This window comes from Natrix helvetica (assembly GCF_964273705.1).
Source record: "Natrix helvetica genome assembly, chromosome: 14".
NCBI lineage: Eukaryota > Metazoa > Chordata > Lepidosauria > Squamata > Natricidae > Natrix > Natrix helvetica.
Genome location: NC_138564.1, coordinates 7652820 through 7679022, shown reverse-complemented (window position 1 = coordinate 7679022; position 26203 = coordinate 7652820). Strand labels below are relative to the sequence as shown.

Below are 26203 nucleotides of genomic sequence, written 5' to 3'. Positions count from 1 at the left end.
CCTCTTTTTCTCCTGATTTCCCTTTTTGCTGTGGTTTTTAACCCACTTTCAAAAAAAAACCCACATGATCAGAATATCAAAATGTGTTCCTGCTTCAGAGAGTTCCAAAGAGCGTGGTGGACTTTGGAAAATATTTTTTTTAAAAAAGGTTTTTCTTTATGTTTTAAATCTTAACAAGCAGCTCGTTTGCAAGCTAGAATGTGTCCCCCCCTCTCCCTCTCTGCAAAGCCTCTCAAGGTCTTTCGCTTCCCCGCTCCCAACTTTACCAAAATGATAAATATGGATGTTGCAACTGCATTAACAGAGGCCTCGCGCCCCAACCATCCAGATACAAGGGAGAAAAGCTTTAGAAGCTATTTGAAGTGCTTGCATGTGACAAAAAAAGGCCATCTGGATGTGTACAGCCGCAATTCTACTAAATTGGTCCTGTAGACCAGCTCAAGATGCAGGCATGTATGCTTGGAGGGCTAAGGCCAACCCTTACCAGGTAGATCAGACAGGTAACGCGACCAGTCGAACTAGCTCGACCTATTTGTAAATCTCTGTAACAGAAGAACGGAGTTGGAAGGGATCTTTGAGGTCTTCTAGTCCAACCCTCTGCTCAAGCAGGAGACGCTATACCAGGGGTGTCAAACGCAAGGCCCTGGGGGCCAGATCCAGCCCACGGGAGGCTTAGATCTGGCCCTGGAAACAGCAAAGGCCTGGCCTGCGGTGTCTCTGCCAGTGAAAAGGGAGCTCGGGAGGGCTGCGTGCGACCCTCCTGAGCTCCGTTTTCGCTGGCAGAGGGTTACAGGAAGCGGTTGCAGCTGAAATATGGAGCCCGGGAGCCCGTTATCGCTGGGAGAGCTCTCAAGCGCTCCTGACAGGAATGACATCGAGGTGGCTATGCCCCCTGCCCCCCTCCGAGATGAAACACAAACCTTCCTCAAGGCTGAGTCCACCTTGAACCAGTGAGACTCGAACTGCCAAACTATTGGCAGCTGGCAGTCAGCAGAATTAGCCTGCCATGCAGCATTCTAACCACTGCACCACCGTGGCTCATAATGTTACATAAATTCAAAGGACATGATTCCTGTTTTTTTTTTAAAATCAGCAGAGACAAAGCTACGGTGGATAAATGGAGCCGTCAGCCACATGGTGATGCCATCGTTGTGCTCTTCAAAAAGAGCCCTTATAGACAGGAGAGAGGGAAGCGGAAGGGAGGAAAAGAGAAGGAGAGAAGGAAGGTGTGGAAAGAGGGGAGAGGAGAGGGAGGGAGGGAGCAAGGGGAAATAGAGAAGAGAGCGATGGCAGAGGGAAGAAAGGTAGGGAGGAGGAGAGAGAGAGAGGAGAAAGGTTGAAGATGAAACAGACTATAACATGGTGCATTGAAAGCGCAAATGAAAGTTGATGTGGCTTGACGGTGAGAATAATTGATATAATATTGAATATTTTTTTAAAAAGTGTTTGTTAGGATGAAATGGTACACTTTGGATTATATGCATGTTAAAAAATAAAATGAAAAAACTTTTTACACACAAAAAAAGCCCTTATATTATTTGGGTTATTGGAAAACTTTCATCATGTTGGGGGTCATTTCTCCAGGTCGGAAGACAGCTTTTGTGTCCCATGTGACCTGCCACAGAGCAACTGTAAGAAAATCTTACAACACTTTTGAGTAATTTTGGGACATTTGGTCTAGGAAAGAAGAAATATGAACTAAGATCAGCTCTTGGCTGAAGGTTAGAGATGTTCCTTCAAGAACTATAAACCAGGATCAGTTTTTTTGGTTCAAGGTTGGAGATGTTCCTTCAAGAACTATGAACCAGGATCAGTTTCTCGGTTAGAGGTGTTCTTTCAAGAAATATGCATCAAGATCAGGTTTTTGGTTCAAGGTTAGAGATATTCCGTCAAGAACTATGAACCAGGATCAGTTTCTTGGTTCAAGGTTGGAGATATTCCTTCAAGAACTATGAACCAGGATCAGTTTTCTTTCAAATAATATGAAACAAGATCAGCTTTTTGGTTCAAGGTTGAAGATGTTCCTTCAAGAACTATGAACCAGGATCAGCTTTTTGGTTCAAGCTTAGAGATGTTCCTTCAAGAACTATGAACCAGGATCAGTTTTCTTTCAAGTAATATGAAACAAGATCAGCTTTTTGGTTCAAGATTGGTATAGGGTTTCCTGCCTACGGTATAGGGTTTCCTGCCTAGGCAGGGGGTTGGACTAGAAGACCTCCAAGGTCCCTTCCAACTCTACTATTGTATTGTATTATTATTGAAGATGTTCCTTCAAGAACTATGAACTGGGATCAGTTTCTTGGTTAGAGATGTTCTTTCAAGTAATATGAATTAAGATCAGCTTTTTGGTTCAAGGTTGGAGATGTTCCTTCAAGAATTATGAACCAGGATCAGCTTTTTGGTTCAAGCTTAGAGATGTTCCTTCAAGAACTATGAACCAGGATCAGTTTCTTGATTAGAGTTGTTCCTTCAAGTAATATGAATCAAGATCAGCTTCTTGGATCAAAGTTAGATATGTTCCTTCAAGAAATATAAACCAGGATCAGCTTCTTGGCACAAGCTTAGATATGTTACCGGCCTAGAAACATTTGAAGAGGAAAGGAATAGAAATCAAGGTCCTTCTTGGAAGCACCAATGACATTTACGTTCCTTAGGATGGATGAAACTCATTTTAGGGCGAGTCCAGAAGAATCCTGAAGATTTCCAACCAAATTTTCCCTAGGGAACCGAGTCTAGGCCTCCTCTGGAGTGTTCAGATGTTTCTCCTGCCTAGGAAGTCCAGTCCTCTGGCCAGGTGCCAGGTGAAGGAAATTCTCCTGCCTCAGCTGTTTGAGAAGGACCGGGCCCTCCATGTCAGCAAAAAAACAAAAACAAGAAAAAACGCTGTGCCAGCCAAACCCAAGCTTATTTTTGTGAAATGGGGCCTCCTCTTTTGTGCCAATATTGTCCACTCCCTCCTGCTTACAAATGACCTCTCTGCTCCTTTTGGGGGAATGGATCCTTTGTTTGTTAAAATGTACGCCGGAGTGACTGGCTTTTCTTTTACGATGGTATATTTTATTTTATTTTTATTTCATTTACCATATTTTTCGGACTATAAGACGCACCAAGATTTTAAATAAGAAAAACAAGTTTTTGTCCTCCCTGACCCCCAGGAGCACTCTGCAGGCTTCAGCAGGGCTGGGGGAAAGCAAAAATGCCTCCATTTTTGAGAAAAACAGCCAGTTTTTCACAAAAATGGGATGCGGGGTGTTAGGAATGTAAGCTAACAATTGGGTTAGCAATATATAAACCATGATGGTAGTACTGTAGCTTTAAGTACTGCTGTAATGTGATTGGTTGCTGTTACCTCAAGCAGCCATAAGAGGGAGCCAGAATGACTGTTAGCTCTCTGTTTGTTAGACGTTGATTGGTGTATTGTGAGGTACTGTGTTTTTGCTAATGTTAGCTGTTTTGTGTGCTAAACTGCTTATTTGATACTAGATTGTGTTCGAAGGATCATTCCTTAACTGAGAACATAGTTAACTGACTGACTGAACCGTGTATGACTAGGACTGTAAATTGGACTCTGAATACCTCTATTATTATCATCTCAATTATTATGATTTTGTCATAATGGATTCAGACAATACACTGTTGACTACGCACTTATATATATTGAAGGGAAAAAATGTATTAAAAAAAAACACCTCCTTGAAATGGGTCTAAGTCTCATTTGGTCTCTTTTGTTTCTCCCCAACCTTTTAAAGAGAAAGGACACAAGACAACGGTTGTATAGTTGCAGCGAGAATAAACCGTGCCACGCAACCAGAGCTGGGAAGCATGTGAAGCCCGCACCCAGCAGTGCGTGTGTGTGTGTGTGTATGTGTCATTTTTTATTATCAGAGAAAGAAGAAAGAAGAAGCAATCCAATTCTAGTTTTATTTATCAAGCAAGAAAAGGAAGGTCAGTTGTTCTGGTGATTGTGGAGTTTGCAAATCCCCAGCGTTAAGCTAATAACCCACTAGGTTGTCTCCTCTCTCTGTGAATAAAAATATTCTATCGGGTAGCCATTTTTCCCCCTCACACACACACACAAAATCCGCAATACACCTGGGCTTTTTTTTGCATAAAAATGACATTAAAGGAACTTTTGATTTATGGTTTTGATGATTAGACAGGATAGATGAGAGAAAGAAGAAGAAGAAGAATTGGATGTAACTTTAGAGAGAGAGGTTAAAAGGTATTTGCACTTATAACTCCTTCAAAGAATATTGGAAGCCGTTTCTTTATATATTTCTCTCTCTTGTCTATTTTTTCTTCCACTTTTTCTTTTCTTGCACTTTTTTCTTCCTTCCATTCTTCTTCTCTCCCTCCCTCCCTTATTTCTCCTTCCTTCCCTCCTTCCTTCCTTATTCATTTCCTTCCTCCCTTCCCTTCCCATCCCATCCTTCCCTCCATCCCTTTCATTTCTTTCCTTTCTCTTCCCCTTCCTTCCTTCCCTCCCTCCTTCTCCTTTTCCTTCCTCCCCTCCCCATTCTCCTCCCTCCCTCCCCTCCTTCCTTCCTTCCCTCCCCATCCTCCTCCCTCCCTCCCTTTCCCTTTTCCCTACCCCCCTCCTTAGCCAATTAATATAATTTGATTAGTTTTGATCTTCTCATTTAAAAGTTCCAATAACACACACATACACAACCACACACACACACACACAAAGTTCTACAATTCTCTTCTTGAGAGACTCCTAGCCCTGCACTGATCCACCACACTTAATCTTGAAATAATTTCCAAACGGCAGGAAAAGGAACATCTGTAAAGATTTAGCAGGAAAACCATTTAACGCCAACAAAGCATCCATCAAGAGGAAGACCCAGCTCCCTCGGGAAGTCCATAACGCTGAGAAAGATAGAAGGAAAGAGAAGAGGACAAGCAGAACAAAATTGAAGGGACTCAATTGCAGTGGATGATGGCATCATCATCATCAAATACTGTTAGGGACAGATTGTCATGGAGAACATTTTATCTACGGGTAGCTACCGGTTGACAATGACTTCGAGACACATAATCCGTCATAATCCATCATGCAGTTGTCCTTTTCAAGGGTGGGATGAGCATGGATTCATATTCTATTTAACTCACCCTGGACAATCAAGCCTAAGAGATACTCAACACACCTCAATCAAGAGAGAAAGATTGCTGGTATTTTCCCCACGCCTGCGTACAATTCCCCATTCCCTATGCCTGGAACCAATTAAGCTGGCTATTAATTAAGAGGTCAGAAGTGCAACGTGCATTTTTTTTTAAAAAAAAGGAAAAGTGGATATCTTTTTTTTAAAAAAAACGCTAGACTCCCTCCCCACCCAAGAGATTTTGCAAACCTTCAAACCGGAATGCTGAAGTCATCTGAAACATTGAGCCTGCCGTATCAGACTTAAGCAATCTCCTAAGATTTCCGCTGTTTCAAATTTTTAAATTTATTTTTCACATGCTAGCCATTCCGTGCGGTTGCACAACATCCTAAAGGTAAAGGTTTCCCTCACACATATGTGCTGGTCGTTCCCGACTATAGGGGGCAGTGCTCATCTCTGTTTCAAAGCCGAAGAGCCAGCGCTGTCCGAAGACGTCTCCGTGGTCATGTGGCCGGCACGACTCAACGCCGAAGGCGCACAAAACGCTGTTCCCTTCCCACCAAAGGTGGTCTCTATTTTCCTACTTGCATTTTTACCTGCTTTCGAACTGCTAGGTTGGCAGAAACTGGGACAAGTCACGGGAGCTCACTCTGTTATGTGGTGCTAGGGATTCGAACCGCCAAACTGCCAACCTTTCTGATTGACAAGCTCTGTGTCTTAGCCACTGAACTCCCATGTCCCCCCTGCACAATGTCCTAAATGCCTGCAAAATTCCTCCTCCCCCCACATACATATTCTCGGTTTGTGCTTCTTTAGTCATACTAGGTAGGGCAGTCAAGCATTCCTGGGAAATTTGCACCCCGGGAATTGGGGAGGGGGCGATGTTCGTGAACGCTTGGATAGGCAGGAAGAATGATAATTTCCTCTCCAAGTCATGTCTGCCCCACCCAAAAGCATCTCTTAGTACAAGTATAAACCATTCTATTTTGGCGGATGCCGAGGGGAAGCCATCTATTGTTTTTGAGATAAATGAAGAACAGAAATTTGTCGTGTCGCGAACAGGGAGGTAGAATAAGTTTAGCTCACGAAAGCTCTGCAAAAAAGCAGAAGAGGGAAAGGGCTTTTCTATTTTAAATAATAAAGTTATTACTTATTTGGGAAGGATAAAGGATTAGGAAAGGAAGGGGAAAGGGTAAATTAGGGGAAAGGAAGAAGGAAGAAAGATAGGGAAGGGAAGGGAAGGGAAGGAGGGTGGGTGGGAGGAAGAAAGGAAAAGACAGAGGCAGGAAAAAAAGGGAGTAAGGAAGAAGAAAAGAAGAAAGGAAGGGCAGCAAAGAGAAGGGAAGGGAAGAGAAGGGAAGGGAGGAAGGAAGGAAGGAAAATACAGAAGCAGGAAAAAAGGAAGGAAGAAGAAAAGAAGGACAGCAAAGAGAAGGAAAGGGAAGGGAGGAAGGAAGGTAAAGGCAGAATGAGAGGGAGGGTGGGACGGAGAAAGGAAAAGAGAGACAAAAGAGGGAAGGAAAAGACAAAGGAAAGGAAAAAAGGAAGGAAGAAGTTAAGAAGAAAGGAAGGGCAGCAAAGAGAAGGGAAGGGAAGAAGGAAGGAAGGAAGGAAGGAAGGAAGGAAGGAAGGAAGGAAGGAAGGGACAGAGGCAGGGAAAAAAGGAAGGAAGGAAGAAGAAAAGAAGAAAGGAAGGGCAGCAAAGAGAAGAAAAGGGAAGGGAGGGAGGAAAAGCCAGAATGAGAGGGAGGGTGGGACAGAGAAAGGAAAAAAGGGAAGGAAAAGACAGGAAGGAAAAAAAGGAAGGAAGGAAGAAGATAAGAAGAAAGGAAGAGAAGGAAAGGGAAGGGAGGGAGGAAGGAAAAGATAGAGAATGAGAGGAAGGGAGAAAGGAAAAAACAGAGAAAAGAAGGAAGGAAAAGACAAAGGAAGGGAAGAAAAGGAAGGAAGGAAGAAAAAGATGGAAGTGTAAGGGTTCTCTGTGCAAGTATAAACCATCCTATTTCGGCGGATGCTGAAGGAAAGCCGTGTATTATTTTTCAGCTAAATGAAGAGGATAAATTTGTCGTGTCGCGAACGGGGAGGTAAAATAAGTTTAGCTCATGAAAGATCTGCAAAAAAAGGAAGACGAGGGAAAGGGCTTTTCTATTGAAAATAATCTAGTTCTACTGACATAAGGCAAGATGGATAAGGGATTAGGAGCCCTTTGTATATTATGAGCATCATAGAGGATTAGGATGAACAATGCGCTTAGAAAACTATAGAAGGATGACGCCTTAAGCAGCCCCGGTGGGAATTCTCAACCTTGAACACGGAAAGAAACTTTTCTTCCAGGCGGGGGAGCCTAGCAAGGTCTTCTGGGTTAGGGTTAAATGGGGTCTTCAGAAGGAGCACGGCCAATCAGGTCTATTGGACAATGAGTGGGGGCTTAAATCCAAGGGTGGGATTGAAAAAAGTTAGCAACCGGTTCTCGGCCCAGTTGCTGGGTGGGTGTGGCCGTGGTGGGCGTAGCCTACTCAGCCTCCTGCACCACGACGGGTGTTTGTGTGTGTGTGGTGGTGGTCCAGAAGCTTTTCCCAAGCCTCCGGGAGGACAAAAACAGCTCTAACCCCATGATGGTGAATCTACCGTCCTTTCATGAATAGGAGGTACAACAACCTGCGAAACAGCCAGACAAGCATATGCAGAAATGAAGATTTTTTTTTCTCCTTTGCCCTTCATGTTTTGCAACTATTCAACTTCCCAATTTCAATTTTTTGGGGGGGAGGGATTTGGTTCAACTTCAATAACAGGAGCAAAATGTCCTTTACACCGACAAGCTGTTTAAAGAGCCTATAGTGCTGCTTATATTATTCAAGAAGGCCACGGCAGTTAAAGCCTCACGGAGAATAAATTCGACTTTTCGGAAGAAAGGAGAAATAAAATAAAAGTACGCCTACCGCTTTGAACTCCTCAAGGTTATAATCGATATTAGATCAATTTGACGCAGCCCTCCTTTTTTTTTCTTAAAGGCACATTTCGTGCAAAAGGATCCTGACAGGTTTTGAGCTTCAGAAACAAAGCTTTCCTACAAAATGGATTAACATACCTTTCTGATTGGGAACAAGAACAAGTGCAGCAAGAATGGTCATCAAATGGGGCAAAACTCACTTCATAAAGGTCTCACTTAACAACAGAAATGTTGGGGTCAATTGTGGTCGTACGTTGAGGACTACCTGTATTCCAGAGCTGTTCTCACCCAGGCTTCCTTCAAAAGCAGGAAGCAGAGTCTTGGTCCCAGCAAAACTCCTTTTATTTATACGACTGGGAATTCCTTTCATTCACAGTCCGCAAGGCTTGGCAAACAGTCTTTCAAAGGAATATTTATCCACACGCACCTTATCTCGCTTGGAGAGCTGCCAGATAACTAGTTTCCAAACTAAGTCTCGGTCCCTGCAAAACCTCTTTTATTTACACGACTGTGAATTCCTTTCATTCACAGTCCGCCAGGCTTGGCAAACAGTCTTTCAAAGGAATATTTATCCACACGCACCTTATCTCGCTTGGAGAGCTACCAGATAACTAGTTTCCCAACACAGGGCAAGGCAAAACTTGGCACAGAGTCTCTTAAAGTCACAAATGGAACTTTCCACTTTTGAATGAACAAATTGTTTCCTGCAAAAGCCCCCTCCCCATTCGCTCCTCTTTTGTTTCCTCTGGGAGGGGCCAATCACCTCCAAGGTGTGGCTTTACTCCTGAGTCGACCCTGCTTTTTTAGTTGTTCTCGTCTTCTAGCAGCTCTGCTCATGCGCACACTGGGAACAGGCTCCAGCTGTTCCTCTGCCTCACTGCTGTCTAGGCTCCCTCTCTGCCTCCGACACACAGAGCCCTCGTCTGCGTTTTCCTCAGCCCCCAGGACTGGCCCATGTTCCTCCCCAACCTCCTCACTGTCTGACTCTGCTGCCAGCTCTACTGGCTGCCGGCTGGCCACAACAAGAGCTTCACCGTTTTTGAAGGACCCACGCAAAGCACTTTTTTACCAATCTTAACTAAGCAGCGGATACAATGCGCAAACCTTCATTGTTCATTTTAGCCTTTCCACAAAAGAATCTTTGAATGATTTTACCTCTATTATTTCCATTTGTTGAAAAAAACATCCTGCCTTAAAGTACACCTTAATGTGAGAAAAAAAAAGATGAATATACAATGGTTGGCTTCCAACGTGCACACGCAGCAGGCCACGGTATCACTCAAATCAAATCCATTTCCTCATTTAGATCTTTTCAGTCTTGACAATGCAGCTCGGCCTGAGCTGTCAATTAATCTCATCCGAAAAGAATTAAAACGCCATGCCACCGAGCTGGCCTTGCCATTAATAGTTCAGTAACCATGATTTTATTCTTTGCTTGTTTGACGGACAAATCCCGCAAACGGAAGGAAGCCACACGGACATTTACAAGGTGGGGGAAAGCAATTGGAAATAGAAGAAATCTTTTTATAGCGCTACATTACGAAATATATCCCGAAACCAACCATCAGGCTCAAAATAAAATAAAAAAAATGACACACTAAGATTCTTTCAGGCTGAGTTGTTCCATTTTTTCATACCTGTTGACAACATCATGCCGAAGTGAACACTCAATTATCTGCATCTACAATATACTCAGGGAGCTATTAGGAAGGCACTGTCTTCACCACATGACAAAAAAAAGAGGTTGAGACTTTGGAAAAAGTGCAGAGAAGAGCAACTAAGATGATTAAAGGCATGGAGAGTAAAACATACGAGGAACGGTTGCAGGATTTGGGTATGGCCAGTCTAGAGAAAAGAAGGACTAGAGGGGGACATGGTAGTAGTATTCCAGTATTTGAGGGGCTGCCACAAAGAGGAGGGGATCAATTCATTTTCCAAAGCACCAGAAGGCAAGACAAGAAATAACGGATGGAAACTAATCGAGGAGATAAGCAACCTGGAATTAAGGAGAAACTTCCTAACAGTGAGAACAATTAATCAGTGGAACAACTTGCCACCAGAAGTTGCGCGTGCTCATTGTCTCAAATGGTACAGGGTCTCCTGCTCGAGGAGTGGGTTGGACTAGAAGACCTCTAAGATCCCTTCCAACTCAGTGATTCTGAACGACTTGCCTCCAGAAGTTGTGGGTGCTTCATCTCTGGAGGCAGCCACTTGTCTGGAATGGTATATAGCAGGGAAGGGGTTCTGGCCGGCTTTACTGCCAATTTGCTTTTATGCGCGCTGGATGTGCAGGCATGCACCGTTCAATTGAAATTGTTCTGCGCATTTGCAGAACTTAAAAACAAGATGGCAGCGCCAATGGCGCCAACCGGAGAACTGGTTCGGGGGCGTGGCAGGCCTGGATCGCTGCCGGCTCCAGCGACCCACGCCACCATACCAGTACCGGTTGGGTCAAACCGGGCCAAACCGGTAGGAACCCACCTCTGGTATAGGGTCTCCTGCTTGAGCAGGGGGGTTGGACTAGAAGACCTCAATGGTCCCTTCCAGCTCTATTCTGATTGATGCGGCTCTCTCTTTCTGGTGAGTGCTCCTGTTTCCAGGTAAATGTCCCTTTTGCAACCACTAAATTGGATATTATGACCCTCCTCTTCTGCAGCACTCCTTACGGACTCACAATTTACTCTTTGTTGATCTCTGAATTACCTTTTGCTGATTCAGATCGCTTCGGTAAATCCAGTGTATCGAAGTTCCGGTCGACATCTCCGTTCTTCTTTCCTACGCAGGAGAGACAAGAAATGATTGAATCAATATGATTGGGGGGGGGGGGTGTCAGTAACCAACCAAACCCATTTCTATGTCATCCCCAATTGGGACAAACTGAATGCAAAGCTTGAAATCACGTCCCTTCTCTCCCCAATCCCCCATTATCTGTACATGCTTTGTCTTCTCCTTATGGAAGCTTGGGACATATTTACTGGACATGCAAATGAGGTTTTCATGAATGAGGGGAAACGACAAACAGGTGGTGGGAAGTATGATTGACTGACATACAGGCAGTCCTCAACGTACGACCGCAATCGGGGCCAGGATTTCTGTTGTTAAGTGAGTTGCACTTATTTGACGACCGTTTTTTGGGCACAATTGTTAAGCGAATCCTGTAGTTGTTAACAGCAACAGCACTTAAGACTTATATACTACTTTGCAGTGCTTTAACAGCCCTCTGTAAGGGGTTTACAGAGTCAGCCTCTGGCCCCCAACAATCTGGGTCCTCATTTTGCCCACCTCGGAAGGATGGAAGGCTGAGTTAACCTTGAGCCTGGTGAGATTTGAAGGAAAGAAGGAAGGAAGGAAGCTCTCGTCTGAGCTTTCCTCAACCCCCCAGGACTGGCCACAACATTCCCTCTCAAATCCGAACAGGTGACAAGTCATCCCGAAAGAAAATCCAGCTTTTTTTCAACTTCAGAAAGTTATGCACCTCAAGGCAACAGAGTGTGGCATTTCCACAGACACAAGGTTAGCAGGATTTGGTTGTGTTTCTCATTTCTTTTTCTTTTTTTAAAAACTTACCAGGAGGGGAAAAAAAAATCTCAGCAAGGGAAATAAGTAAAAATAAATAAATAAACTTTTTTAAAAAAATATCCTTCCTGAGGTTCCACGAATTCAGGCGTATTACCAACACAAAGCAGCTTTTAAATGGTTCAGCCGTTTTCATCTCCATCGCTCAGAAATGTATACCTCAGGGAAAATTCTCGCTAGGAATATTTTGTTGTTGTTGTTCAATGCGTTTCGTGAACAACCTTTAAAAACTTCTTCAAAAGCCAGGCTTGGCGGGGTTGAAAGATTGCCATAAGGAAACAACAGCCGTGGAAGGGAAGGCTAATCTTTATTCCCCTCTCCACTTCCCCACTCGCAAATCGACAAGGTTAATATTAATAATATTAAAAATGATTTGAAGTGTGGATTGTGCAAAAAGGCAGAAGAAGTGGTAGGTCACACGCTCAGCTCCAGCGAGAAGGTTGCACAAACTGATTAGGAACAACGACCTACCTAACCTGGTCACTCAAGGGGAACCGCTGTAAAAATGGGCATGGGCCAGTCATGAAAGGAGGAGGAGGAGGAGGAGGAGGAGGAGGAGGAGGAGGAGGAGGAGGAGGAGGAGGAGGAGGAGGAGGAGGAGGAGGAGGAGAAGGAGAAGGAGAAGGAGAAGGAGAAGGAGAAGGAGAAGGAGAAGGAGAAGGAGAAGGAGAAGGAGAAGGAGAAGAAGAAGAAGAAGAAGAAGAAGAAGAAGAAGAAGAAAGTTTTATAATAGAGAACAGAAGGGGAAAAGGAGAATTCTTCTCATATTGAAGAAAGAGGAGGAGGAGGGTGGGAAGGAGGAAGAAACACCTTGTCGTATTTTTGGCTGGGCCCATCTCTTCTGAAACCGGCTCTTTCTTCCCCTAAAAACCAACCCAAATTCATCCCAGCCTCTTGCATTTCCTAGCCATGGAGGAAACAAGCAGGATGTGAAAAATAAAAATAAAATGAAGAATGAGACATGCACCCTGGGGAAAGCAAAGCAAGAGACCCAACCTTTATTTCTCCCAGCTTTCATCCTTATGTTGAAGGGAGGAAGAAGAGAGAAATCTGGCCCAGTGGAGGAAGGAAGGGAAAAAAAGAGAGAGAAAAGAACAGAAATGTGGACAGGAAGACAAGAGGAGGAAGAAGCAACTCACCTTGGTTGAACCATTCCTCTAATAACCAGAAAAGCAGCCCAAGGGGGTGAAAATGAAAACAAACGAAATGTTTTGAAAAGGAAGGACTAAAGCAAAAGGAAAAATCAGAGACAAGAACTTTTGCAAAGCCAGGTTTAAACCTGGGAGCGGAGACAAGCGAAATCTCTGACGTTTTTGAGATGGGAGAGGCACCACAGCTCCCCCCCCCCGTCTTCCCTAAAGGATGCTCAGGCCCTCCAGCTCTCCTTCTGGAGTTCGCTTGGTCCGAACATCCCAAGTGCGTGTCTTCTCTTGGGAGGGAACAAAAGAGTTATCTATGAGTCCTTCTGTGAGCTTGGTGGTTTTCTTGCAGATGTTTCATGACCAAACTAGGTAACGTCATCAGTGATAGTACTTCTAACTTCTGTTCTTCTCTATTCTGCTCTAATTCTATTCTATTCTCTTTATTTTTATTTATTTATTAAACAAATTTATGTAGTCAACCAGCACAAACATAGGTGATTCTATCCTGTCCTGTCCTATTCTATATCTTATCCTGTCCTGTCCTATATCTTATCCTGTCCTGTCCTGTCCTGTCCTGTCCTGTCCTATCCTATCCTATCCTATCCTATATCTTATCCTGCCCTGCCCTGTCCTGTCCTATATCTTATCCTGTCCTGTCCTATATCTTATCCTGTCCTGCCCTGTCCTGTCCTGTCCTGTCCTATCCTATCCTATCCTATCCTATATCTTATCCTGCCCTGCCCTGTCCTGTCCTATATCTTATCCTGTCCTGTCCTATATCTTATCCTGTCCTGTCCTATATCTTATCCTGTCCTGTCCTATCCTATACCTTATCCTGTCCTGTCCTATATCTTATACTGCCCTGCCCTATATCTTATCCTGTCCTGTCCTATCCTGTCCTATATCTTATCCTGTCCTGTCCTATACCTTATCCTGTCCTATATCTTATCCTGTCCTGTCCTATACCTTATCCTGTCCTATACCTTATCCTGTCCTGTCCTATATCTTATACTGCCCTGCCCTGCCCTATATCTTATCCTGTCCTGTCCTATCCTGTCCTATACCTTATCCTGTCCTGTCCTATATCTTATACTGCCCTGCCCTGCCCTATATCTTATCCTGTCCTGTCCAATATATTATCCTGTCCTGTCCTATATCTTATCCTGTCCTGCCCTGTTTTGTCCTGTCCTATATCTTATCCTGTCATGTCCTATCCTATCCTGTCCTATGCTATATCTTATCCTCTCCTCTCCTATATCTTATCCTGCCTGCCCTGCCTTGCCCTGTCCTATATCTTATCCTGTCCTGTCCTATATCTTATCCTGTCCTGTCCTATATCCTATCCTGCCCTGCCCTGTTCTGTCCTATCCTGTCCTGTCCTGTCCTCTATCCTCTCCTCTCCTAATCCAAATACCCTCACATTCTCTCTTTACTAACAATGGGCAATCGGGTATCTGCGTTTGCACGTCAGCCGAGATCATTGCTAAAGACTTCCCGGTCCGGAGAGCCGAGCAGCTGTCCAGAAAGGTGTGAGGTTATCAAAGACCCCACGTTCGCTGAGATCCGATACCGAACAACAAACGGCATCGTATGACACGTTCGGGATAAGCCACACGCTGGCCCGGTTCAGATTAACTTAAAAGTGACATTCCAGGAAAGGACCCTGACTCGGCGTACAGACGCATCGCCCATCCTGTATTGTCTCACGGGACACATGTCGCAAAGCAGGTGCAGGAAAATGCCTGAAGATTGGATTACTTCTGCTCACCCCGGTCTGCAGCTAACCATCACGCTCAGAGAGCACCAACGCTCTCAGCCCTGAGCTACAGAGATCTAGGAGATCGGTCATTAAAATCTGTCTGCTCGCGGCTTGCGATGCCTGTTGGCAACAGGAAAACGGTGGCTTCTAAGACATTAGCGAAATGCAACACACGGCATCCCGCATCAGACTAGTTCGCTTGGAATTCTGGGACTTAGAGGCCCAAGGCAACTGGAGGCCACCATACTGGGGGGTGGGGGGGTGGGAAGCTGGTTTAGGATCAACCAGTGTTGCAAGAAGATTGCAGATTGAATGCAATGTACCCAATCGAAGCATCTGGAGGGCTAACGAAATGCAACACACGGCATCCCACATCAGGCTAGCTCGCTTGGAATTCTGGGACTTGGAGGCCCAAGGCAACTGGAGGCCACCATACTGGGGGGTGGGGGGGTGGGAAGCTGGTTTAGGATCAACCAGTGTTGCAAGAAGATTGCAGATTGAATGCAATGTACCCAATCGAAGCATCTGGAGGGCTAACGAAATGCAACACACGGCATCCCGCATCAGACTAGCTCGCTTGGAATTCTGGGACTTGGAGGCCCAAGGCAACTGGAGGCCACCATACTAGGGGGTGGGAGTGGGGGGGGAAGCTGGTTTAGGATCAACCAGTGTTGCAAGGAGATTGCAGATTGAGTGCAGTGTACCCAATCGAAGCATCTGGAGGGCTAACGAAATGCAACACACGGCATCCCGCATCAGACTAGCTCGCTTGGAATTCTGGGACTTGGAGGCCCAAGGCAACTGGAGGCCACCATACTAGGGGGTGGGAGTGGGGGGGGAAGCTGGTTTAGGATCAACCAGTGTTGCAAGGAGATTGCAGATTGAGTGCAGTGTACCCAATCGAAGCATCTGGAGGGCTAACGAAATGCAACACACGGCATCCCGCATCAGACTAGCTCGCTTGGAATTCTGGGACTTGGAGGCCCAAGGCAACTGGGGGGCGCCATATTGAGGGGTGGGGGTGGGGGAAAGGCTTCTTAAGGCTCAACCAGCATTGCAACCAGATTGCAGAATGGGTGTAACCTTCTTCGTCACGCCCCAGGTATTAGGGACAAAACATACCTTTGGCTTTTTTCCCACCGAAGCAGCCTGCATCGTCTTTCTTTTTCTTATGAGTTCCTCCAAAACTTCCCAGCTGGTTATTTTCTAATTCCCGGAACCTGTCGGCACCTGGGATTTCTTTGTGGACGTGGTAGGAGAGATTCCTCATGATGCAGACGCAATTCTCCACCGACTGAAGCAAAAGTGGTTCCCCGAGAAAAGAGAAGACGGAAGGCACGTAAGACTTAAAACCAGAAATAATTTTTGTGACGTATATTACCAGAAAATTATAATAAAGGGACTCTGTGCTTAATACATACATAGACTGACAGCAGCGAGAGTTGTATTTGCACAATATTGGAAAAAGGAGGCTACACACCTACCTATGAAAGTATAAGTAGAAAAATAGTAGACTGGGCGGAGATGGATATATTGACATTAATAAAAAAAGATAAGGAAGAAGCAAGAGTTTTTTTCAACACGGGATATGCTTTATCAATGGATGGATCAAAGGAGTAGAAATTATAGAGGATGCGCGCACCACATTATAAAATGTTTGCGCGCACCAAACCGGCAGTAATGCCGGGAGCAACCCACCCCTGGCCTAGAGATGGAGCTCTCGCCTCACAGTCAGCAGCCTGTGAGTTCGATCCTAGGTAGAAGCAGATATTTCTCTCTCTGGGCACAAGGATGTATCTGCTGGATATAACTCCACATTGGAGAAAGGGAAGGGCATACGGCCAGTAAACACTAAACTCCATTCAGATGCCCAAGACTCCACCCCGCAAGGGAGTATGGGGTCATAAATAGGAGATGACGATGATTAAATTTATAACTTCAGGGGCGACTCATTTAATGACCGAAATCACTTAGTGACGGACATTCTGGTCCCAAATGTGGTTGTAAGTCAAGGACAATCCATATTCTCCTAAGCCAGGTTTTCTACCCTGGTTGGCTGTGAACCATCCATTGTTCCAAGCCAGCGATGGTTCTTTTTCATTCCCTGCTATAATAAATAGTATTTATTAAATTTTCCAACATTTAAAAGACCAAACACAAAATTACACTTGTAACAGCTTTTCCATACCGGATCCATATTTTTTTGTAACAATCCTATTTACCAAAAATTCTATTTCTGCTAACTTTCCCAATGGAGCAACCAGCATAGCAGGTCAACGGATGAGTGAGTTCAAGCTTTTATCAAAAGCAAACTATTTACAATGGACAAAGGAGCTGGACGGGAGGGATATTTTGCGAGAGGCATCTGAGATTTATCTGTGCTACGGCTCACAGCCAGAAGACCTACCAGGGACGGAGAAGCCCTGCCTATCCTCCCCCAGGTTCCACCTCCAGCTAATGAGTTGCAGACGGTAAAAAGGGAAAGACCGCAGCGCGGTTTAATTTGTGTGGGCTTGTCAAGAATCTGGGAACAGCAGCCAAAAGCTTCTACGTTGCATATGGGAGCTTTGCTGGAATGTGTCCCGTCTCGGTCTACTCCTCCCTCCTGAAACATATATACGCACATATTCACAAAATGTGAGACCCTCCAACACAACGACTGCCAGGAACTCAGCAGCTGAGGGGAAGCCTTGTGTGTAGAGGCTCAATTCTTCACACTTTGGGAGAAACGCTCTATCGGAAAACTCGGAGAGTTGGGCTGGAGCAGAATGACATCCATCAGAATAGAGTTGGAAGGGACCTTGGAGATCAGGCAATCCAACTCCATGCTCAAGAAGGAGACTCAGAGCATGCATATGGGGGGGGGGGGGAGAGACACGGGGGGGGGAGGGTGTCACCAGCGTATTGCATTATTGCACCCAATGACCAAAAGCCCTCTACCAGTGACGGCTAATCTCTTCGGCACTGAGTGCTGAAACTGGAGTACACGCGCACTAAAGCGCCAGAATACGGAAGAGACCAGCTTGCCGTGGCGCATATGTGTAGTGGCCAGCTGCACTTTTGGGTTCTGTTGCATGCATGCGCCCCGGACAGCTGCTCTCTTCCAGGTTTCGGTACGCCAGCTGGTCTTTGCATGAAGATCAACTGGCCGGCACACATGCAAGCGATGGAACCCGGAAGAGCAGCTGGCCGGCACGCATGCCCACAGATAGGGCTACAATTCCCTTCTGGACATGCAACTCAGAAGTTACCTTGTTATCCGTATCCTTTTTGCCAACGGCCGACTGCAAAGCATGGAGAAGAGCATCTACCAACCCTTCGCATTCCCGTAGTCTGCGACGTGCTTCAGCGCCATCCGAACTTACATTCCTGCAAAATAACAATAATAGTTCTAGGCTGCATGAACAGAAGGATAGAATCAAGATCCACTGAAGTGTTCATGCCACTTTATAAGGCCTTGGTAAGGCCACACGTGGAATATGGCTGCATCCAGTTGTGGTCGCCGCGATGTAAAAAAGATGTGGAGACTCTGGAAAGAGTGCAGAGAAGAGCAACAAAGAGGATGAGGGGACTGGAGGCTAAAACATATGAACTCCAGATTGCCAGATCCGTTGGTGTTTGGCATTTCCGTGGTGTGATAAATAAAAATCTTCCCTCTGCTGGGAAGCACTAAACATGCCACCAGCATGGTGGACACCAGCTGAGAATAAATCTTGCAGTTACACGTTTGTCCTTTTTGCGGTTCCCAACATAGCATTGGAGCTAAAAAATCCCGAGGTTTAATAAAGAGTAGTAAAGAGAAAGATAAGTTTGCTTTGAAGTTGAGGATAAACAAAGCGTTTAGTTTGATGGGACCTTTTTTGGGGAGACTTTTTCGAGCGCTGGCGAGGAAAGCTTTGATATAAAACACATGATGAACGGTTGCAGGAACTGGGTATGTCTAGTTTGATGAAAAGAAGGACTAGGAGAGACATGATAGCAGTGTTCCAATATCTCGGGGGCTGCCACAAAGAAGAGGGAGTCAAACTATTCTCCAAAGCTCCAGGGAGCAGGACAAGAAGCAATGGGTGGAAACTAATCAAGGAGGGAAGCAATTTAGGAATAAGGAGAAATTTCCTGACATAACAATAAATCTAACAATTTACTAAGACTGTATTACTATTATTCTTCTCTTCCTTCCTAGTATCTATCTCTTCCCACTTATGATTATAACCATGTTGCTTGTATCTTTACAATTTATATTGTTTTATTTGTTTCCTAGTATGATTTGATAGCTTATTAGTAACCTATAACTATCACTAAGTGTTGTATCTTAGGATTCTTGATGAATGTATTCTTATTTTATTTTTCTTTATGTACACTGAGAGCATTTGCACCAAAGACAAATTCCTTGTGTGTCCAACCACACTTGGCCAATAAAGACTTCTCTTCTCTTTGTATTCTTTTCTTTTCTATTCATATTCATATCCTAATCATATTTTTCTATTCTATTCATATTCTATTCGTATTCTTTTCTATTCATATTTATATTCTGTTCTGCTCTATTCTAATTCATATTCTTTTCTATTCTATTTATATTCTGTTCTGTTCTATTCATATTCGTATTCCATTCATATTCTTTTCTATTCATATTCATATTCTATTCTGTTCTATTCATATTCTATTCATATGCTTTTCTATTCTATTCATATTTTATTCGTATTCTTTTCTTTTCTATTCATATTCTGTTCTGTTCATATTCTTTCCTATTCTATTCTATTCTATTCTGTTCTGTTCTATTCATATTCTATTTGTATTCTTTCATATTCATATTCTATTGGTATTCTTTCATATTCATATTCTATTCTATTCCATTCTTATCACTTTGGCCATCAGCTCCCACCACCCTGGGAAGGACAATGCCCTCTATTTTTCTTTCCATCCAATCCAGCTTCCATTAATATTTATGAACAGGCTAAGAGGATTGTCGATGTGCGAAAGGAAGAGCTAAGCCCCATTAAAGACACACGGAGCAATTAACTAAAGCTAATTAGCTGAGCCTCTTTAGACAATGTAAACCAAAAATCCAAACACACAGGGATGATACCTTCAAATCATCACCACGATGGCCACTTCCAAACAGCTTGAAAAGAAATGCTACTTTTTAAAAACTTTTAAAGCTTTGATGGAAGGGTAGAGTGGTAATTTTAAAAAATAATAATTAAAAAAAACCACCTGGAGCTGTGTGCAATTTTGGTCTTTTTAAAATCTTGCCAGTGTTAAGTTTTAATTGTCTCGGGTTCTGAAGCTGCCTTCCTTTATTGGAAACCTAACAGAATTTTAATGAAGAAATGATCAGATTATTTCCCTGAAACAATTCCCGCCTCGCTAATTTTCTGTCACCTCTTTGGAAGAGAGTTTTTAAGTGGATCGTTTAGGCCAATGCACTTCTGAAAACATCCAATTGGGGAGGTGGGAGAGAGATATGAATGCTTCAGGAAAGCGACATGAACACTGGTTTTTATTATCTCAACATTAGTAAGCATTGGAATTAATGTTCTAATTAAATGACAAAAGAGAAGATGTGGAAAGCCCTGGGGGGCAAACTTCATGGAATCCATAAAAATCACAGAAATATATATTTGCGGGAAAACAACGACGTCCCCGAAATTTAACCGAGTGCTCAATGCATCCCTCTGCTTGAATCTTGCCAGGGTTTAGTAACTTCTTCAACTTTACAATAATGTAATAGTTCTTTCTGAAGTGACACAATTGATTTGTGCAAGAGGCAACGAGATACTTAAGGAGATTCTCCATCCTCCAGGTCAGTGTTTCTCAAACTTGGTGACTTTAAGTCCTGTGGACTTCAACTCCCAGAATCCCCCAGCCAGCAGAGCTGGCTGGGGAATTCTGGGAGTTGAAGTCCACAGGACTTAAAGTCGCCAAGTTTGAGAAACACTGCTCCAGGTCGTGGTTGACCCAAAGGTGCATTTTCAAGAGGCAACTGGACTTCCTTGGTTTTCCTTTGAAGACATTTCGCTTGTCATCCAAGGAGCTTCTTCAGTTCTTTGGAAGAGAAACGTTTTCAAGGGAAACGAAGAAAGTTCAGTTGCCTCCTGAAAAAGCACCTTTGAGATGCAATAATTCAGATTTTTCCAATGGAGTTCATACCCAAGGCAACATTCAAACCCAGTGGTGGGATTCAAATTTGTTTACTACCGGTTCTGTGGGGGTGGCTTGGTGGGCATGGCTTGGTGAGCGTGGCAGGGGAAGGATACTGCCAAATCTCCATTCCCTCCCCACTCCAGGGGAAGGATACTGCCAAATCTCCATTCCCTCCCCACTCCAGGGGAAGGATACTGCAAAATCTCCATTCCTTCCCCACTCCACGGGAAGGATACTGCAAAATTTCCATTCATTCCCCACTCCAGGGGAAGGATACTGCAAAATCCCCATTTTCTCCCAATCACCTGGGACTCAGGAGGCAGAGAATAGGTGGGAATGTGGCCAGTCAGAGGTGGTATTTACAGGTTCCCCGAAGTACTCAAAATTTTCACTACCGGTTCTCCAGAACTGGTCAGAACCTGCTGAATACCCACCTCTGATTCAAGCACTAAAAAACCTAAGATAATTTTCATGGCTTCTGAAGCTCCCCAAATCTTATCATCGATTAAGTGTTGAGCACCCAAATCATGAGTCCTTGTGTATATTCATACTTGGGAGGCTGCCATCTTAGAAAATGACAGCTATGGAAGGACTAGTCTATATTTGTCCATAAATTGCACCTTTACCATGTTGACATGAATAAGATAAGCAAATTGGCCATGTTGGTTCTTTAGACAATTGCCTTCTCTCTTCTCTGGAACTAGCCTCATAGCCAAGTATGGGGACTCATACCACAAGCAAGAATTGAGCCTTGAATTTAACGATTGAGCATTACCAAGGACTGGAAAACTTTCCATTTCATCGCCCCGTAATCCCGTGTCACCTTGGATCTGTAGCAGACTCTTGTTTAAAATTAGCTGAGGAAAAAGAAGTCTTGAAGCAATGCATTCACACATTTAAATAGACAGATTGCCACTGGTAGATTGTCCCTTGGTTTCAGCATTCAGCAGCCAACTTCAGTTGCTGTTTTGTGTTTGACTTTTCTTTTTTTTAAATCGCTTGCCAGAATAAACAAGCTGATTTGGATGTAATCCATTTAACATACTTTGCAGAACACCCTTCCTTCCTTCCTCCCTCACTTTCAAACTTTTACCAAATACCTTCTTCCTTCCTTCCATCCTTCCTGCCTTCCTTCCTCTCCAGTCTTTCACTCTTTTACCAAATACCTCCTTCCTTCCATCCTTCCTGCCTTCCTTCCTCTCCTGTCTTTCACTCTTTTACCAAATACCTCCTTCCTTCCTTCCATCCTTCCTGCCTGCCTTCCTCTCCTGTCTTTCACTCTTTTACCAAATACCTCCTTCCTTCCTTCCTTCCTTCCTTCCTTCCTTCCTTCCTCTCCTTTCACTCTTTTACCAAATATCTTCCCTTCCTTCCTCTCTTTTACCAAATACCTACTTCCTTCCTTCCTTCCTTCCTTCCTTGCTTCCTTCCTTCCTCTGCCTCTCACTTTTACCAAATACCTCCTTCCTTCCTCCCTTCCCTGCCTTTCAGTTTTACCAAATACCTCCTTCCTTCCATCCTTCCTGCCTTCCTTCCTCTCCTGCCTTTCACTCTTTTAGCAAATACCTCCTTCCTTCTTTCCCTGCCTTTCACTCTTTTACCAAATACCTCCTTCCTTCCTTCCCTACTTTTCTTTCCTCTCCCTTTCCTTGCCTCCTTCCCTCTCTTCCTTTTTTCTCTCTCCACCCTTCATATTCCCCTCCCTCCCTCCCTTCTTTCTCCCTCCCTCTATCTTCCCTTCCCTTCCTCCATCCAATGTATCCTGCAACCTGCAACTAAACATATATTCTGAGTCAAACCACAAAAATAGTTTGACCCTTGCTAGACCACATCAGATTCAAAGATCTCCAGAAGAGGTCTCTTCATCCTTCCGTCTAATATCTGAAGTGCTCTTGGTGGGAAATCAAGTAAATGCCCACTATCTACAAGCTGCCCCAGTTTAGAAGGGTATCTTTGATAGCTTATTCTGAGCTTTGCGAATCCTTGCAAAAGGCAGATTGCTTAAAGTTTAAACCCAGTCAAATCCTTGAGTTTTGGAACTTGTAGGAGGTTTTATCCCAGACTGGATCAGTCCTTCCCTGATGACTTCCTATTGACAAAAATGTGAAGATTCAGACAGGTTGTTGGCTGAATCCACCGACATACATATAATTACCATAAATATTGCAATTTGGACAACATTGTGTTGCAGATTGCTTTTTGTGTTGCAATTTGGTGGTTAGGCTTATTGATGTTTTCTGCCTGGTTGCATTGATGTTTAAATTGTTACTTTGGATGAAACCAATCCCTGGCCATCCATAGATATGAAGGAGAGATACTCATTTTAGGAAATGCAGACAAACACTGCTTTATTGCGGGTACCACAAAACGATACCTCTGTGGACTTCAGCTATTTCCTGTGGTAGTGTCAGAATTCTGCACACAACTTGAAAGGCTAAATTACTGCTTTTGTAATGGGCATCCTTTTTGTTGTGCTGGGCATGTGAAAAGGCCCACCAGCGTGGCACAAACATTTGACGTACCATAAACACGAGGCTTTATAATAGCCTTTTAAGTAGAATGATAAAAGATTCCTAAGATTGACTAATTAATCAAATAGTCAGTACATTCATAGGAAGAAGAACAGTAAGGTACAGTACAGGTTCCCCTCGGACATATGTGCTAGTTGTTCCTGACTCTAGGGGGCGGTGTCATCTCCGTCCCTTCCAACTCTCTTATTCTCGTCTCTTCAACGTCTTCATGAAGGAATAGAAAGGGAACGCATCCAATCCCATGAAATCTCTCCGAGGGAACGTTTATTTGTCCCAAAGAAAAAAGGCACTCAGGATCTCATAATATAAGCTGGTTTTCCTACGGAGCATTTCCAAGGAATGCTAGGAACGTGCCTATTTAGGAGGCCCTAACGTCCAGCAACAGGAAGCCAAAAATAACACGATTAAGTTGGCAGGGTGCGAAAAGCCTTCATCAGAGCCAGTACTCAAGATTGCAGGACACACTTGTCTTTCGAACGTCCACGTCGACCCTCACCTTGGTGTCGAGTTTATGCAACAGCAATAACAATATTAATATTTTTAATTAATATTAATATTTTAATAAGCACCTACAACTTCTGGAGGGAAGCCATTCGACTCATTTATTGTTCTCACTGTCAGGAAATTTCTCCTTAGTTCTAGGTTGGTTTTCTCCTTGATTAGTTTCCATCTGTTGTTTCTTCTCCTGCCTTCAGGTGCTTTGGAGAATAAGTTGAGCCTTCTCTTCTTTGTGGCAGTCCTTCAAATATTTTTTGGGGGGCTGCTATCATGTCTCCCCTAGTCCTTCTTTTCACCATCATGCCTTTCCCCTTTTTTTTTGCCTTTTTCTTTTGTTTCTCTGTGGCTTTTCACTTAATTCTTTCCCCACCAGGAATTTGTCTCCGTTCAAGAAGAAGTTAAAAATACCCATCTATTTGTTTCTTGCATGGATGATCAATCAACATTTGTCACTGCCCTGTCAGCATTTACAAATCTCTATTATTACAGGATGCCTGGATGCTGAGCTATGGAAGCACATAAAATACATGCTGAGTGATTCATTTCATTTTCTCTTCTTTATTTATATCGCCCTAAAAAACTGATCAAACGTAAAACAGAATGCCTGAAAATGAGGTCAATCAATCTCTTTTCTTTCCCTACTAACACCACTTCATTCCTTGCTGCTGGTTGGTTCAGACATGTTGCTGGTTGGTTCAGAGGGCCAGAAAAGAATGCAATTGGATGGATGGATGGATGGATGGAAGGATGGATGGAAGGATGGAGGGATGGAAGGATGGAGGGAGGGAGGGAGGGAGACAGATATGGATGGACAGAGATTGATAGATGCATAATAGAGATGGCTGGATGGAGAATGGATAGAGATGATAGATTGATAAGATAGACAGATAGACAAATGATAGACAGACAGATATCAATGGATAGAGATTGATGGTGATATGATAGAGGTGGATGAATGGATAGAGAATGGATAGAGATAGATTAGATGGATGATAGAGCTAGAGATATATAGAGCTAGAGATGGATAGAGCTAGAGATAGATAGATGATAGATAGATAGATAGATAGATAGATAGATAGATAGATAGATAGATAGATAAGATAGATAGGCAGGCAGGCATCAGTGTATAGAGATTGATGGTGATATGATAGAGGTGGATGAATGGATAGAGAATGATAGAGATAGATTAGATGGCTGATAGAGCTAGAGCTAGATAGAGCTAGAGCTAGATAGATGGATAGATAGATGGATAGATAGATGGAGAGAGAGAGAGAGAGAGAGAGAGAGAGAGAGAGAGAGAGAGAGAGAGAGTTGAGCAAGAGACAGAGCAGGTAAGTAGAGATGACTGGATGGACAGTAAGACAGAGAGACATTGATACAGCAGGTAAGTAGAGACAGACAAAGAGATAATTCTAATTTGTGTCTTTTGAAGTCCTGTGTAGTTGAAGATGGAGGATCGCAAATGTCAATTTACAATTATTTCCTTTTAGATCCAAGCCCCCTCCTCCCCAAATATCTATGTTTGCCTGTTTTGAAACATGCCAACATTTATAACTAACAAACCGTGTTTTAGATAATTCTGGTTGATTCTTAACTCTAAATGAGGAATAAATGAAATAAAGAAAGGACTGATATAGTCTTCAATCACAGCTCGTAAAAAGGAGAAAGGGCATCTTGCATAAAGAGGCAATATTCCAGCAGTGGAATATGGTTATCTTGAACCTCCAAAAGAAAGTAGTGTTATTAGCCATCAAACCTCAAAAATACACTTTGCCCAAAAGGTCACCACAATTTTGGTCACTACTGTATTTTACACCAAAACAGGCGTATGCTGAAATTCAACCAACTACTTCCCCAGCACCGACTATAAACAGAGGGTTACCCGAAGTAAAGGAATGCCATTTCTGCTTCCATTTCCATCCCTCCAGCCAACGGAACTCCTGTACGGTCCCCGTTTCTCACCTCAGGCACCCCGACGTATTCTTGAAGACGGTGCTCCATTCCGCGTCTCGAGGCTTCGAATCTTCGTTGGGCTCATTCTCCCACCCCGAATGAGGGATGATCACTTCGTTGGTCAGGGTCTGGAGGCCGTGGTTAATGATGACCATTTTGAGGGGTTCGTAAGATGACAGGTTCCAGAGGGTGCCTTGAATAGGAGGAAACAGTGGAAAATAGTTAATAAGAAATAACCAGGAAACCATATATGTCTGTCTGTCTGTCTGTCTGTCTGTCTGTGTGGCTCTAGGTTTGCCCTTTGGGTCACGTTGCAAAGGGAAAGAAACATGATCTAAATATTGTGACCCAACAGAACAGTCCATTTTTGGCACTCAGACAAATCGGCCATCGATGGGTACATAGAGATAAACAACATCTACATGCCATTCAAAAACAATAAAAATGCCCAAAAGGAAACAAGACACTGATGATGTTACCTAGTTGGGTCATGAAACATCTGCAAGAAAACCACTGAGCTCAGAGAGCACCAAGGACCCCACAGT

At 43.8% G+C, this 26203-nt stretch overlaps 1 protein-coding gene across 1 annotated transcript in view; it reads right to left on the bottom strand.

Annotated features, from left to right (window-relative positions):
- The window catches only part of ARVCF (ARVCF delta catenin family member), a 51156-nt gene extending 25304 nt beyond the window's left edge, over nt 1-25852 (bottom strand). The window contains exons 1-4 of the mRNA XM_081966936.1: nt 25668-25852; nt 17784-17901; nt 15655-15826; nt 10759-10830 (exon numbers count right to left, since the gene is read on the bottom strand). Coding sequence (XP_081823062.1) covers nt 10759-10830; nt 15655-15826; nt 17784-17901; nt 25668-25813 — 508 coding nt within the window. The 5' untranslated portion in view covers nt 25814-25852. The remainder of the gene's footprint in view (nt 1-10758; nt 10831-15654; nt 15827-17783; nt 17902-25667) is intronic.
- Between the last annotated feature and the right edge of the window lie 351 nt (nt 25853-26203).